The 16,469-nt window shown below is 45.4% G+C and overlaps 1 protein-coding gene across 1 annotated transcript in view; it reads right to left on the bottom strand.

The window, feature by feature from the left end:
- The window catches only part of Myo16 (myosin XVI), a 363,210-nt gene that overhangs the window by 175,041 nt on the left and 171,700 nt on the right, over positions 1-16,469 (bottom strand). Inside the window, exons 17-19 of the mRNA XM_059244646.1 lie at positions 16,026-16,143; positions 15,257-15,328; positions 12,997-13,138 (exon numbers count right to left, since the gene is read on the bottom strand). Coding sequence (XP_059100629.1) covers positions 12,997-13,138; positions 15,257-15,328; positions 16,026-16,143 — 332 coding nt within the window. The remainder of the gene's footprint in view (positions 1-12,996; positions 13,139-15,256; positions 15,329-16,025; positions 16,144-16,469) is intronic.

Raw genomic sequence — 16,469 nt, 5'->3', positions numbered from 1 at the left:
GCTGTTGATCTTATTTTTACCTCTCCCCAGTGTCTTACCAGTGTGGTAAGATTGCTTGCTACAGGGAACTGTGCCTGCCTTCGCCACAGAGGGGACTCTGCAAAACTGCTTTGTAAATGGAAGGAGGAGAGGTCAGTGTAAGTGTTTACCATGTGCCTCCAGGCTGCTCACATGGGGATGGTAAAATGTGTCCTATCTCCTAGCAGGTCTCATATTCACAGAGTGAGGAGCTGAGGGAAGTCACTGACAACCATGAGGACATGGACTGGTTTGCACGTCTCCTCCTGCAGAGACCGTCAGGATGCTTCGGATCTCCAAGCCCTTGAGTGCCAGACTCTGGTTGCTCAGGAGCATCTCGGTGGCTGTCACAGACCCCAGCGTTCACTGTCTTAAGGATAGTGCTTTAGAACTGTGCTGGAGCCCTTCCGGGAGCAAGAGTGGCTCTCTGTTGGTGAGAGGAAGCCTCTTCCTAGACTTGCTGAATCTGCTTTATGAACACAGTGGATCGATAGTCCCTGGATGCTCTGGGAGACACTGACCTCGTGCCATCATTCCCCCAGGGGCTCAGATGAGCAGTTGGAGCGCTGCGGCAGTGAGGAGAACGTGGAAGTGATTGGCTGTGCATCCTTCCATGCAGTCACGCTGTATCCTTGGGAGGTATGTTGTTCTGTACTTCAAACCTGTTCCGTAATCTAGGCTTACCTTGTTGTTCTCATTTTGTCTTTTGACTTAGGATATATTTTCCAAAAAAAATTCGGAATTTCTGGCAGTCACAGGGAGAATCACATTGGAAAAGTGGGGTTTGATAAATCTGGAAGAAAGTGATCCATGGTGTCCTTTCAACTTCACCTGAGTCCTGGGTGCTGTGTGGGTTTTTCAAACTTAGTGTAGCCAAACACATAAACTCATGGGTCATGAAATCAAAAAGGTGGGCCAAAAATCTATGAAGTGGTAACTCAGAAGAGGAATGCAGGTCCTCTCCTTGTTAATTCTTAAGGAATGAAGAGCCAGCTGCAGATTAAACACTATGCACACAAATCAACAGCCCCATCCTTAGGTGCATCTCCACACACAAACCATGAAATCTACATGTTTTCCCAACACACAGGCTTCAGTCAGACTGTCCAGGTATTGTTACTTTGTCTTACTATTATCCTTTTCTGACAGCTTTTTTTTGTCCCTTCTGAGAACTCATTCTCACTCAACTCCTCCTTTTGCCTTTTACTACATTTTGAAAAATAAATGCTAGCACATATATGTATACTGCATAGTGTGGCTGTAGGTTTACAAATGTATTTGTCTCTAGTGACAGGGCAGAGCCTGAGTTTTCCTCTGAGAGGTAAGAACAGTCCCCATCAGCTCACTTAGCTCTCCGCTCCGCTGCATGCTCCATGCTCACCACTTTGCACCTTTGATCAGCATTTTCCTGCTCGCACCCCGAGGCTCGGCTCTTACCGTGTGCTTTTAAAGAAAGCTTCTGGGTATCTCTACCGTTTAATGCAAGTATTGGGAAACAGAAGTCTGCATCACCTGGAGGTTTCAGACAGTGGGCCTCTGTCAGGTGATGGATGAAAGCGCCGAGGGAACACCCAAGTCACACTGAGAAGCCATGCAGGAAGGACAGGCGAGAGACCAGCCACTGCAATGCAGCAGGTGCCTCTCTTGACCGTGGCTTCCAGCCAGGCTGCTTGTCACTTGTCAGTTCATCCTCCAGTTCAGCCGAAAGTGTTCGCAGCATCACCCAGTTGAGCAGAGCCAGATGCGGAGAATCAGAGGACAGCCTTGCCCTTGGGCAAGGCTCACATTCGGAAATGCTTTCCTGTAATCCTGATTTCACTGAGAGCGAGGAAATAACTTACATGAAAAGAATTGACTCTACACCCTCCTAGCTGTAAAACAAAACGCTCACTCCCCAAGCCCAGTCGCTGTATTTTAAAAATTGTCTTTTGTGCTCTATATGTGCACCCTGTGCCAACAGGGGCCAGAAGAGGGCATTGGATTCCCTGGAACTAGAGTTCCAGATGGTTGTGAGCCACCACATAGGTGACAGGAATCAAACCTGCATCTTGTTGGAAGAGCAGTCAGTGCTCACGAGTCTGAGTCCTCTCTTCAGTCCCCCTACTCCTTCATTAGAGGAAGCATATTAGAAAACTGCAGGGTTTGGAACAAGGCCTGTCAGGTTCACACCCCAAACCTTTGCCTCTGTTGCTGTGAATCCCACTATTTTCACAAACTCTCTGAGTTTCTTTATGTAAAACAGAAAAACGCCGATCCGATGCCCTGTGTCAGTGCACGGAATGGCAGTCCTCGGTGCCTAGCCTAGTGCATCGTGTTCAGTATATGATAATCACAGTCAGTGTGCCTTCCCCGTGAACCCCAGCTGCACACCTGAAGAAGCCAGCGTGGATGGATGTGTTTGCAGGGAGGCAGTGTGTGCAGAGAGAAAACAGACCAACTCCAGCAGGCTTTGCTTTACTGCACGCAGCCCCCTCAGTCAGGAGACATTTACAAAGCAATGGTGTTTAACTATGGTTACTGACATAGCCTGCATGGACTTTCTGAAACTGGGGTGTAGCATGTGTACAAACTCACAATCCTGCCTCCACTTCCCCGGGGCTGCTGTGTGCCACCCTAGGTGGCTTTTAGTTCAGAGACAGGATCTCCAAGAGCCAGGACAAAGACTTTCTGTTCCCCATTCTTCTCTTTCTGGGGTACTACTTATTCTGAGGTAACTTCCAATATGCCCATTGATAGGCATAGGGAGTTACGGAACTGATTCTGTTAACTTCACTGAGTAGGGCAGGTCACAGGCACTCAGAGGACAAAGAAGGCAGGCACTGCCCTGAGTTTGGTCCTTTGCATAAAAAAGACATGTGCTGGCTTCCATATTCCTGGCTCAGAAAGAGTCAGGAAGTAGGATGCTGGAAGTTTATCGGCCCTAAAGTCATTTAATTACTTGGAGAGTTTCATGAAACCATTTGGCCTTCAGATACTATTTTCAAAGAATGCAAGAGTCATCAAAAGAAGAAACCTCTGACATTTATTTGATGCTAAAACAATCACATTTCTAGAGACCAGCTGACTCTCCTGAAAACATGGAGTCAGGTGTGGTGATATTTTGTTTGTGATCTAACAAATAAGCTTGCCTGAAGATCAGAGTGTGGAGCTAAACCACTACTTAGCCATAGAGGCCAGGCAGTGGTGGCACACAACTTAAATCCCAGCACTTGGGAGAAGAAAGCAGGAAGATCAGGAGTTCAAGGCCACCCAGGCTACACAAGATTGATCCAGTCTAAAACAGAAACAGAGACAGGCAGTGGTGGCACACATCTTTGATCCCAGCACTTGGGAGGATCACACTTTAATCCCAGCATTAGGGAGATGGCAGAGAGAGGAATATAAGGCGGGAGGAGCCAGGAGCTGAGGTCCCTTTCAGGCTGAGGATTTGATAGAGGTAAGAAGTCTCTCTAGTGGCTGGCTCCTTTACTGATCTATTTATCCCATATCTGGCTTGTGCTACAGTCAGGACTGAAACAGACAGGCCTCCTTAATTATACAAGCACGGTGCCGTTCTTGAAAACAATTCACAAATGTTAGGGTTGATGTTTAAATTCAACCATGATTTTGTCCAAGGTGTCTGGCAACTTCCATAATATGAACAGTACATTCTAACCCTTACTTGTCATGTGGTCCTTTAGATCTCGTTTAGATGCTAGACTATACCTGGGGCTACAGTAAAACCTTCGTACTCTTCTAGACCTTCCTATTTGGAAACAGAAATGCACACAGGGGATCATGACAAGAAGATGCAGTTATAGAGGAGGATGACTGGCATCCTGTGCCATCACTGTGCATGTCAGTGTGTGTGTGTGTGTGTGTGTGTGTGTGTGTATGTGTGTGTATGTGTGTGTGTATGTATGTGTGTGTATGTGTATGTGTGTGTATGTGTGTGTGTATGTATGTGTGTGTATGTGTGTGTGTGTATGTGTGTGTATGTGTGTGTGTGTGTATGTGTGTGTATGTGTGTGTGTATGTGTGTGTATGTGTGTGTGTGTATGTGTGTGTGTGTATGTGTGTGTGTGTGTGTGTGTGTGTGTGTGTGTGTGTGTATGTGTAGGGGGGTTGGAGCGGGACGCTTGTTTAGAGAGCAGGTTTTGCTTCAGATATTTGCTAAATTACTGAGTTTGCGTTGTCATGGTAATCAGCAGAATGATTTAAACAAGTCTACCCAGAAATAGAAATCACTTGTACTGTATTCATAAAAATCAAAGAAATCTCTTTATTTAATGGAAAGAAATTTCTCAATTTGAGTGAGGGGAAACATGGGGCCTCGGGTTGCCTTCACTGATGAAGTGCTTGTAGGACGTCTCTGAAAACCTAAAACATGGAGAAACCTCAAGGGACGAGTTCAGAGGCCCTTGGACGGTCGTTCACAGGCCCAGAGCAAAGAAAATCATTGAAACACACCAAACAAACATTCAACTTGTAAGCTCAGAAAACAAAAGAGCAGTTCTCAAAAAGAGTAGAAATAAGACCACAATAAACCACAAAATAGTTAAAACAACATTGCGTGAGACTTGACAATCAAACACACAAAACGTTCTTTTAGAAACAGTTCTTACAGGCTGGTGTTGAGCCAGACCATAGGTGAGCACAAACCAGGAGAGGCACAGAAAATCACCACTACAGTTATAAATTAACTGAGAGACCCTAAAAACACACCTGCGGTGGACGGGGGGCCTTGAAGTGGGCGGTTTTATAGGAAGCATATGTGACTCAAAAAGAAACAAAATTGCATGGTCACAGTCATCTGCTCCCCGACTGTTGGATGCCATTAGGAACATGGCAGAGAGGAGAGGAACACAGAGTGAGTGCCCCTTGTACTCATTAGTGTGAATTTGACAGTCAAGGGTTCTATGGGGAGAAAGAACTAGAACCTTCTCTCTATCACGAAAACAAAAACAAGCTAAACCAAACAGGGCTGGCGACCTTACAGGGCGAATGAGTCAGTGTAAAAATAAAATGGGGGCTCAAGAGATGGCCCAGGGGTTCCAGGCGACGGCTGCTCTTGTAGAGAACCAGCTTTGGTTCCCAGCACCTAACTGGGCTCACAACCGTCTGTAACCACAGTGCCATGGGCTCTGATGGTGCCTCTGACTTCTGTGGCTACAAGGCACTTACATACGTGTAGGCAAACAATTAATAAAAAATAAAAAAAATGTAAGTAGCTCAAAATATTTTTAAAAGTAAAAATGGACTTAGTGAGTTATATGTGTATGTGCATGCCTGTGTGTGTGTATGTGTGTGTGTGTGTGTATGTGTGTGTAACAATAGTAATTAAAGATTAATTAATTAATTAAATGGGAGGAGTTGTGGGGGGGGAGGTGGAATTGACAAATTTGGAACTCATATATGACAGTCTCAAATAAAAACAGCTGGGGGTAGTTGCACATGCCTTATTCCTGGCACTTGGAGGCAGAGGCCGGTAGATCTCTGTGAGTTTGAGGCCAGTCTGATTCACTTAGCCAGTTTTAGACCAGCTAGGGCTCTGTGACCCTGTCTTAAACAATAAAAAAATAAAAATAAAAAATAAAACAAATGAAGTTCTCATTAAAAAATAATTAAAAATTTAAAAATTAATTTAAAATACATATCAAGGCAAGAAATGAGATGGCTGTCATTATTCCATGTTAAAAATGTAGAATTTTTTTTAAATGTTTAGAAGAAATATAACAGCTCTTCAGAAAAGATGAACTACCAGGATTTTAGTAAACACATTGAGGAAGGGCGCATCTTAGCACCACTGCCATCATTTTGGAAACAAGACAAGATGCATCATCACACATTCCCACTGTGTCTGGCAGTGCTGGTCAATTTAATAAAACCGTCAGAGAAACAACAGGCACAGAGGGAAGAGACACCCTCTTGATTATTTCTTAGAAGACACCAAGCTATTCCATCAGAAATTTTATCAGAACCAATAAGAAAAATCTGCACAAAATTTAAGATTCCTAAACAGAAGATAAACCTGGGAAACTCTCCATTCAGTATTTCAATAAACCGAAACAGAACAGAACAGCGTCCATGGCAGTAACACCTTGTGAAACGTCCAGAAAAGAAAAGCAGGGAAGGACATTCTGGGCCAACGGGAAAGCTGCAGGCGCTGCTGATGGAGTGAGCGAACTCCAGATAAATGCTGCAAGGTGGAAGCAGAGGCCGAAGAGGGACAAGCTCCCCATGCCATCTGTGGATGTGTTTCTGGGCCATGTCCTCAAAGACACCTTCATGAAAATCAGAATGAATACAGAATGTGTGGAAAAGAATAAAGATCACCACACCCAGGGAGAAGACTGGAATCTATTAACACAAACCAAGTCATTACAATATATTATTGATATAATTTCAATTACATTAAAACCGGGAGGGGACTGAGCATGGATGCTAATAGAGCAGAGTTCCTTGAATACCCAAGTCGACTATGAAATCATTTCAATCCCTCATATGTGAAGCAATATTTATGATTTGTTGAAAATCTCAGAGTTTTTAAGGAGGAAATGTAAAATAGCCTCCTTGCAATAAGAGAAGACTATGATAAGGACCTGAAGTAGGACTAAAATATGCCGTACACCTGTGACATGTCGCCAGGCCACGCTGCAAGGCCGCCTTGCTGGAAGAGTCGCTGCTCGGTCAGAGAAATGCAGACTCATGCTCTGACTGCAATCCTGCCACTAAGGCCCGGCCCAGGGGAAGCCTGAGTGTGTCAGAAGCTGTGCGCAAGCATGCAGCCCTGCTGGCCACGGAGAAAAATGTGGAAAGAGATTTAGCCATCTGCATGCGAAGTTTCTGTATCCACAGGAATTAATTCAGCAAGTAAAAGCAATTCTTTCCTGATGGGTTGATGTGGTTAAATCTCAAAACCAACATGGAGTTTAAAAACGGAGTGCAGAAAATACACCTCAGGCTTGGGCTCCTGTGCTTCTGATCACGTCCTGTTCTTATGTAGCTGTTGTGAAAAAGAAGATGTCTGGGGAGCCAAAGGAATATCCGGGGAAGGGCTGAGCCAGGTCCACGCTAGCAAACAAAAGGGACCTCTGCTTTTAGCTCTAAGTGTCTGTTCCTTCTGTCCTATTAAAAATGGAACGTCAAGCGTTACTCATGCTAACTCTCGGCTGCAGGTAAACGGGCTGCCTGCCATGGAACGTTGTACTCATCTTGATTATTCAGTCTTTTCTAACAAAGAATAAAAGACATATGATAACAAAGGATATTACTTATTAAATGGAAAAAGAAATCCTGAGTGAGACTACCTTCATTTTTCTAACAAGTGCACAGTGGGCATTTGATTATTTTTTTTGAGGCATTTAAAAATTAATAGCATGAATCCATTTATTGAGAATTAGGTGCTTTCGACAGGATTAACAAAGAATGCGCAAACTTGTCTTTTTTAAACCCCAGTGCTTAATTATGTGCTGATCTCTGGATTTTCACTGTACACATCCTATAGTCTTTCCTCTGCCTTCTGTTTTCCTGGGCTAACTTTATAACCTGCAACTCTGACAGTTTAAATCTTCATTGTCATTTGAGTAAAGTACTGCAAGGGGAAAGTCAGAGTTCGTATGTAAAGTAACATTTCCATCAGATCTTTATGCACAAGTCGGCTCTAAATTTCACACTGTTTCCTGTTTTTGTATTTCTTACATAAGGATAGACAGTGTGTCCTTTCCTGGGACATAACGATTACAAAATATAAAATATAGGTCAAACGAGAGTGGGAGAGGAAGGCAAGTGACTGTCACTCATCACATGTGTGGTGGCTTGAGTGGCAGTGGCCCATCGGCCCACATTTGAATGCTCGGCTCCCAGTTAGTGGAACTGTCTGGGAAGGATTAGGACCTGTGACCTTGTTGGAGTAGGTGTGGCCTCGTTAGAGGAGGTGTGGCCTCGTTAGAGGAGGTGTGGCCTCGTTAGAGGAGGTGTGTTGGAGGTGGGTTTGGGGTTTCAAAAACCCATGCTAGACATTCTCTCTCTCTCTCTCTCTCTCTCTCTCTCTCTCTCTCTCTCTCTCTCTCTCTCTCTGCCTATGACTTGGGGATCTGATATGTACTCTCAATTCATACCACCAAACTTATCATTTTCCCTCACCATGGTGATTACAGACTCACCTCAAACTATAAGCAAGGCCCTGGTTAAATGATTTCTCTCATAAGTTGCCTTCTTTTCTATCCACCCATCAGCCTCAGCACATGGAACAAATGATAAGGTGAGGCTGTGACCTCCTGCCTCCTGAAGAAAGCCCTTGTTGTTAATATAGCAAGCTGAGGCCCTCCTCTCTGTCCCCATTCCTCAGCATTCCCAGGGACATGGGAGCTCCTGTGCTCTTCTCTCTGCGGATCATACACCACTGATATCGACCATCTCCTCCGCTCAGGTCCTGTGCTGGCTGGTTTTATGTCACCTTGACACAGGCTAGAGTCATCTAGGAGGAGGGAGCCTCAGTTCAGGAACTGCCGTCATAAGATCATATGAAGGCCCATAGTCTCCTATGTTTGGATACATCATCTCTAGTTGTTGGTGTCCAGTTGGTCAAGCTATTTGGGAAGGATTAGGAGGTGTGTGTGGTAATATATTTTGGACCCTAATAAAATTTGCTTGAAGATCAGAGGACAGAACAAGCCACTAGATTAAACATAGAGGCCAGACAGTGGTGGCACATAACTTTAATCCTAGCACTTGGGAGGCAGATCCATCTAGATCTCTGTGAGTTCAAAGCCATCCTGGACTACATGAGATTGATTCAGTCTAGGAGAGAAACAGAGCCAGGCAGTGGTGGCACACACCTTTAATCCCAGCACTTGAGATCTCACACCTTTAAATCCCAGTATTTGGGAAGCACACACACACCATTAATCCCAGCACTGGGAAGGAAGTGATGGCTGGGTGAAGAAAGGTATATAAGGGTGAGGAGACAGGCATTGAAGGCTTTTTCAGCTGAAGAGCTTTAAGCTGAGGACTCGGAGGCTTTCAGTCAGAGGATTTGTGGAGTTGGTGAGGTGAGATGTGGCAGTGGCTTGTTCCTTTGTCTCTCTGATCTTTCAGCATTTGCCCCAATATCTGGCTCCGGGTTTTTTATTAAAAGACCAATTTAGCAATTTGATCAACAGGTAATGGCCTTGTTGGCAGAGGTATCATGGGGGTGGGGAGATGGCGGAATGGGCTTTGAGGTTTGAAATGCCCATGCCATTCCCAGTTAGCTCTCTCTGCCTCCGATTATGTCTCAAAATGTGAGCTCTCAGCTCCTGCTCTATGCTTGCCTACCTGCTGCCCACCATGATGGTCATGGATCAACCCTCTGGAAATGTAAGTCAGGAAAAGCTCTTTCTTTTATAAGTCGTCCTGGTCACAGTGTCTCTTCACAGCAATAGAAAAGTAACTAAGACACAAATGAATTGCAAGGGTCTTTTCTACGCCTCCAGACTTGGCTCCATGCTTTTGACACAGAAAGATAAAGGTCAAAATCCCTCTAAATAGGAGCTACAGGCCTATGTCATCTGCATCAGCTGGAGGTGAGGCTAACAGAAGCTCTGACTCTCAGCAGGCCTGGAGAGCAAGAGGCAGCCTGGGAGGCAGACTACGCATGCATTGCTGTAGGTTAATTTCGTGTTTTAAAACATATTAACACAATTTTATTATTATACTATTATAATTTTCCTATTTTACTACTGTTGCTGAATTTTTTTTGGGGGGGGGCAGTGGTTGTTTGTTTTTTGTTTTCGTTTTTGTTTTTCAAGACAGGGTTTCTCTGTGTGGAGAACTGGAACTCATTCTGTAGTCTGGGCTGGCCTCAAACTCAGACATCCGCCTGGCTCTGCCTCCCCAGTGCTGGGATTAAAGGCGTGCACCACCACCGCCCCTCACTGATTACGTCAGTTTTTAATAGTGATGTTGTCATCTACTCCTCTCATAGCTGAGAAAGAGCAACATCCCTAGAAAGGATTAACATCGGAAAACTGTGGTTTTAAAATGTATTTTCCTATGAGAAAGGCTTTGGAAGGACTGTGAGGGAGGGCCCCATCCCACCGTCTCATTTACCACTCCTCTAACATTTTAGTTTTTAGCTATTACACAGGATTTTACCCCAAAGGCACTAGTTTACATATACTTTGAGGATGATAACGTTTAAAAGAAATATGAAGGATGGTTGCTACAGAGGTTCCGGTGTTCTTGTTGCTATTGTTATTAGCATTAGCTCTTTCTACCTCCTTGCAGTGGGTCACTCTGAATCAAGCCTAATAAACGGTTCCACTCTGCTTCAATTCTGACTGGCTTCTACTGTGGTCTAAAGCATACAGAGAGAGCCGCACAGATGTCAAGGTCACAGCAGACAGGAGCCCAGGAAAATCTCACATTAATCTTCCAGGCAAACACAGAGACAGTGTGTGTTCATCTCAATTAACTAGTCATCAGACGTCCCCTGCCTGACACCACAAGATTTCCTCATAGGAAGAAGTCTTCATGGAATTCAGAAAGAGAAAGTACAATTGTTTCTTCATAATGTTGTGGGATATTTGTTTAACTATGTAAAGATGTGTTGCATTTGTTTAATCATGTAAAGATGTCTTTATTTGGGAGCTGGTTGGTGACCCAAAGAAAAGACCAACTACAATAATACACCCATTTTACTTCAGGAAATGAGGTGATCATTCCAAGAAAATGCATTGGTTTGCTTTGATTTGCTTGGCTCTGCCCATAGTATCTTAAAGTTAATGCTGTACACATCCACTGGCCAGCATCCACTCTCTTGGAATTTTCACAATAAAATACAGTGTGGAAATGTTCCCACCCCAGTGTTTAGGTGGGCTTTCCACCTTTAACCACCAGGATATCAGAGTTTTAAATTCATCATCTTCCACACAATTGTAATACTTTCAAACAAATGGGGACTGGTGCATACCACAAGCCTGTTGTGAGGTTATGCAAACCTAGGTGACCTTTCTCATTCAAAAAGTCGATCTTTAGAATATGAAGTGCCTGGGAATTCCTGAGAATTAGAAACGCTGCAGACAAAACTTTCCCTTGTTTTGCTCAGGATTTAAACCCAATTCTGGGTGATTCTTAAAAAAAAAAAAAGTTAATGATTTCAAGGAGGTACCATCTCTTAGAGGCGGAGTGTGTAACTATAATTTGTGATTCACTTCTCATTCTCCATGAATACTTTCTTCATGTAGTTGCTTACAAAGAACAGCAGAAGCCAAGGCTGCCCCCCCCCTTTCCACTCCGACACACCAGAGTATCCACGGTAAAGGAGGCCACATCTCCTCTCTTTAACATATCTGTTTCCAGTCGTATAAATTTAAGACTCTGCAGGACTCAAATGTCAAGTGGAAATTTTCTAGAAGTTTCTGCGCCCCCAGGTTTATGCATTAATTAAACATTAATTGATCATCATCCATGTGAGCAAGGATGCTAATATCTTTCTACAAGGTTACTTTGGTAAACTTAGCACATGGGTGCCAGCTGTGAATATCATCACATTTATGGGCTGTGACATCTCATTTCTATTGTCAACTTGATCAAGAACCGCACCGGGGGGGGGGGGGGGCATTAGTGAGGTACACCTTTGGATGTGTGTGTCTGTGAGACTGAGCTGAGAGGAGACTCTCCCTGGATGTGGACGGTACCATCCCAGGGGCGGGGGGTTCCGAATCTCCCCTTTCTCTGCTTCCTGGCCCACTGACTGGTGAGCAAGGTGCCTTTGGCCAAGCTGCTCCCACCCCCGCCTTCCCTTCCATGCTGGAGTGTATCTCTTCCAAACCCAAACCAAGAGCAAACCCTTCCTTTCTCAAGCTCCCTCTTAGGAATTGCATCACTGGGAAGGGAAGGGCCAGGAAGGCAGAGGACCACAAACCAACTAATAACCAGACGGTGAAGCAAGAGCTGGAACCCCACGGCACTGAAGGGTCAGGCTGGAGCCCTCATCACGCCAGAGAAAGAGCCAGGTGTTTCTGCTAAAACACTTGAGCTGCCCTAAGCTCTTAGAGCAGCTTTGAACACATGTAGTGCTGAGCACCGAGACTCTGCACAGGTACATTTGAGGGATTCTAATACCCCTTTGATCAAAACCTGAAATGTCTATACTCACAACTTTCCCATTAGTTGATGTTAATTTTAATATTTTCCAAAAAATGGCTTAATTCAGAATTTGGTAAAGAACTCTAAGACAACAGAAAGTATTTCTCAGAAGGTTTCATTCAAAGACAAGCCTGCCTGTGAAGACTTCTGAGTTCAATTTCACTTTCAGATGTCTGCTCAAGGTCATTACCAGTGACAAGAATAATAACAGAGTTTTTCATTGACAAAATGCCATGGAAATCTATAATTTTTAGATGATCAAATAGCCCTGAAAATCTCTACTGCTTAGAGATGATTAGGGGTATGAACCAAGAGGATTGGCACAGAGACCCTTTGTCAAATAATCCATGGAGTAAGTAAGGAATCTCAAGGCAGAATGAGACACATCATCATACTGTTTCTGAAAGAGACACACGTGGGCTCTCAACCAACTCCTGAGCTTTAGATATTCTTAGACATCTTGTTCCTAGATTCATAAAACTTCCATTCTTCTCAGTGCACAAAAGGCCACATCTATACCTTCATTCTAGAGAGAACACATTTGCATATCTATGCATGAGAGACAGTTTGATTCATCCACCAGTGCTGGTGGGTGGGGAGGTGGGGTGGGGGCTTATATTTCTGAAGCATAATCACTAATACCCTTCCAGTGAAACTAGCTTGCTAAAATGAAGTCTGCCCCTGGGCTGTGCTGTAATAGGAAGCATCTCTCTGAGGTAAGGCCTGAGTTAGGTATAGCCGAATAGCCCAGGCGTCAACATCCACAGCCCCTGTGTATGACTGACTAGGTAACACTGGGGTCAGTGGGGCCACAGCTCCTGAGTTGTGTGACACAGTGACACCGACACGAGCATCCACACCTCCTACCTTCTGTATTCATCTTGGTTCTGGAGGCAACAGTTCACGGTGTTTATCAGAAAACCAAACAAACGACTGTACAGTGATTTGGCCAAGAGGTCACGGTAGAACGCAGCCATCTGTGTGGTGTGCCGACGTATTATCATGTCTCCTGGAAGAGCAGAAGGAGAGGAGGTATAAGGACAAGCGGTCCCCTCATATTAGCCGCCAACACAACCGTGCGTCCCGTTCATTCTCTGTGGCATCCACACACATCCGACAATGTTAAAAATGACCCTGAAAGCGCCTGTCAGTTATCACACATGATGCCATCCGATGAGTGTCAGGTGTCTTGGCTGACTAGAACTTCCCACCACGCTGTTACACCTCTCCACAGCTGAGCCATTTCCTCACAGATAGAGAGCTAACTTGGGGTCCTGTGAGTGAGTTTTCTGATAACAGCTCCCTGGCTGGGCATTGAACTAGCCTGGGGCACTTGAACACTTGCCTGTCTGGAAAGTAATGGTAAAATCAATCACAATGTGCTTGTGGAGCTAGGGGACGAGACGGGCCTTCAGGAGGAAGTATCTGTCATTCTCCAAAGGAGAGATGGAAATCATGAGAGAGAAGGCCAGTGAAGGGACCCAGGGAAGAGAGTTAGGGTGACCTGCGGCACAGGCAGAGCTGTTACAGATAGCAAGGAAATGGGGGTTAGAATTCTCACCTGGGGCCTTGGCCAGCACAGTGCATCCTTGAGTCTCAGGCTGAGCAGATGACAAGGACAGATGTGTCCCTCCAGTTTGAAAGAGAGAGGAGCAGCCACTGAGACAAGATAGAACTGCACAGCCTTGAGAGAGCAAGGTCAAGGCCATGGGTGTGGAACAGTACACTGAGGCAGAGAAACAAGCGCAACCTAAGAGATGCCACCTCCATGTTTCCCAGGCTAACACAGTTGAGGAGTTCTGCAGAGTGACCAATGTGGTAGGGGAGGGTGGAGTGAGCAGAGGAAACCAGATGGTCACGTGATAAGTGACAAGTGAGTTTAACACGTCTTCAGAAACACACGGCACAGGGCCCTGCATCTGGAGAGCATCACGGTGCTTAATGTGGCTGGGTGCAGAGGTGTGGATGGAGACATGGTTAGGAGCGACCATGAAAAGGGGCCTGGAAGTCCGGCCTACGGGGCGGGGTTCAGGAAATGGGCATCTTTGAAAGACAGTTGACCACAGCTGAAAGCACACTTGCATTCCGTTTCGTTGTTCCTACGGGATGAGGGAAAATGAGCAAAGTCCAGATGAAAACATCAACAGAGTTTGCTATCGTGATCCAGGTCAAGAAAGCAAGAGGGCAGTGAGAATGGGGTCTACTTATGGGGTCACGGGGATCTGATCTACTCAGTAGAGAAGGAAGAGGGGGGAGAGGAGACAGCATTACCTGGTGAGCGGCTGAGTGGATCGTGAGAAAACTCACTGAGTAGTGTGGAGCGGGATTCTAAGAGGAAGAACTCATTAGCCAAGTGACAAGATACCTACAAGTGAGACCCCCCCCGCCCCCGGATAGCAGGTGAGTTCGGTATAGAATAGGGGGGGCGCGGGGGGAGCAAGCCCTCACAGCTGTGAAGAGGAAGGTTGAAGAGGAAGGTTGGAGAAGGGCATCAGTCCCGAGTGTGCAGTAGATAACTGAAACGCGCCTAGGAGAACCGGTCTGCTTGTGCACTGAGCAGGGCCATGCACTACACCAGGGAGTGTGCGTGGACAGAGAGGCTTTGAAGCCGACCTGTAAGGGAGACAGCCTCTAGCTGCTGGCTTGGCATTAACCCCTTTTAATCTGAGTGCTTTCCTCTCTGAGGAGAGAGACAGTTATGCCCACCTCGTGACTATTTGTGAGATCAAGAATGACAACATTTGGAATACCTGGCACTGTGCCATCCACTCATAAACACCCAATAAATGACAGCTCCCATTATGGGCAGGAAAGGCAGAGAGAAGCCTGCCCCACCCCCACAAAAGGTCCGTGTTTTACGAGAATAAATCCTCTTAGATTGATGGCTTTGTTTTTCTGAACTGACAGGTTGATTAGGAAGAGAGCTAGTTAATCAGAATGATCTCCCAGGAGCATGGCAGTATTCCCGTACAGTAAAGGGGGACCAACCAGGCTCGTTACGCTCTCTTTCGGCACTTGATCCACACAGTTTCCCCATGTGGAGACAGGCATGGTTTATTTAATTTCCCTACTTGAAAGAAGCCCAGGAACCGTATAAAGGTAAAAGTCAGACTGCACAAAGACGTACCTTTAAAATACTGAATATCAGTCGTTAAGGCGGATGCCAGCTCATCTGTCGATACTTGCAACATGCCAGCCACTGAAATCAAAACAGGCTGTAAATACGAAATCACTGTGCATTTTGACACCAGGAACACTGCACTTTATAGACATGCTTCATGTAGACACTTTCAAAAGGGGGAAATCAACTTCTACTCTCCGGGTTAAACTTATCTAGAGAACTCCTTAGTACTCCAGACATTAAAGGGAGCTCATGTCTCTCTGGATTCAGTCATGACATATTTTTTTTGCCTTCATTACCCTCATAGTGCTGGATTGTTTTTTTCCAAATTTCTTATTAAATATCTTTGAAACAGGTGAAATAGGCTGTTGATTGAAAACTTGTAATTTAAGGGTATTTTCAAAAAGTAGGCCTGGCTAGAAAGGCAATGTCACAGAAGAGAGAGAGAGATCTTGAGCAAGGCATTTAAAGGGAAGTAATTGTGTTTATAATGTTTGGCTCATGGTCTGGTCTCTAAATACTGTGGGGAGAGTGGTGGGGGCAAAGACTATTTAGATAATATCACATGAACGGACACCCCTATGCTGTCAGGGTGGTCTGCAGAATGAGAACGTGAAAGCGCAGTTATCCGTTACCCCCTGAGCCCTTTAGAGAAAGAAAGAGGTTCTCCCCTCCCCCATGACTTCAGCTGGCTTTTTGTACTGTGTCTCCATCTACCGGCAGTTCTGTGAAACTGCAAGCAGCGATGTCCCCGGCAAGGTGGTGCTCCACTGACCTTGTTCCAGAAGCCGGAGGTCAGAGACAAAGGCAGAGTCAGCTTCCGTCAGCGCCGTGAACTGGATGTCTCCCAGGTGCAATATGGCCGCTAGGATAACAAACAGGTTCTCCACCTCCTAGGTGTTGACCGAGAACAGACAGAATTGCTCAGAGAAGGGGACTTCTCTGGAAGCACAAGAGGAGCACCATGTGCTCTCCACTCCTCAGACCCACAAGGCTCCACCAAACGGCTGATGCGGGCTCAGAATCAAATCTCCACACAATGTGCGTTGCCTTAAACCTGTGCTGCTGCTCTGATACGAATCAGCAGGTTCTGGGTAATCATCGTTCCAAAACATTAGTGATTACAGTCCAAGCTCTGACAGGAAACACCCTGCGGTCCCAAGCTCTCCTTGCACAGAAGGTGCAGGAAGCCGGGAAGGAGGGTCTGGGAGCCTGGAAC

Source organism: Peromyscus eremicus, chromosome 17 (assembly GCF_949786415.1).
Source record: "Peromyscus eremicus chromosome 17, PerEre_H2_v1, whole genome shotgun sequence".
In the NCBI taxonomy this organism is placed as follows: Eukaryota; Metazoa; Chordata; class Mammalia; order Rodentia; family Cricetidae; genus Peromyscus; species Peromyscus eremicus.
This window is presented reverse-complemented; position numbering and strand designations above follow the sequence as displayed.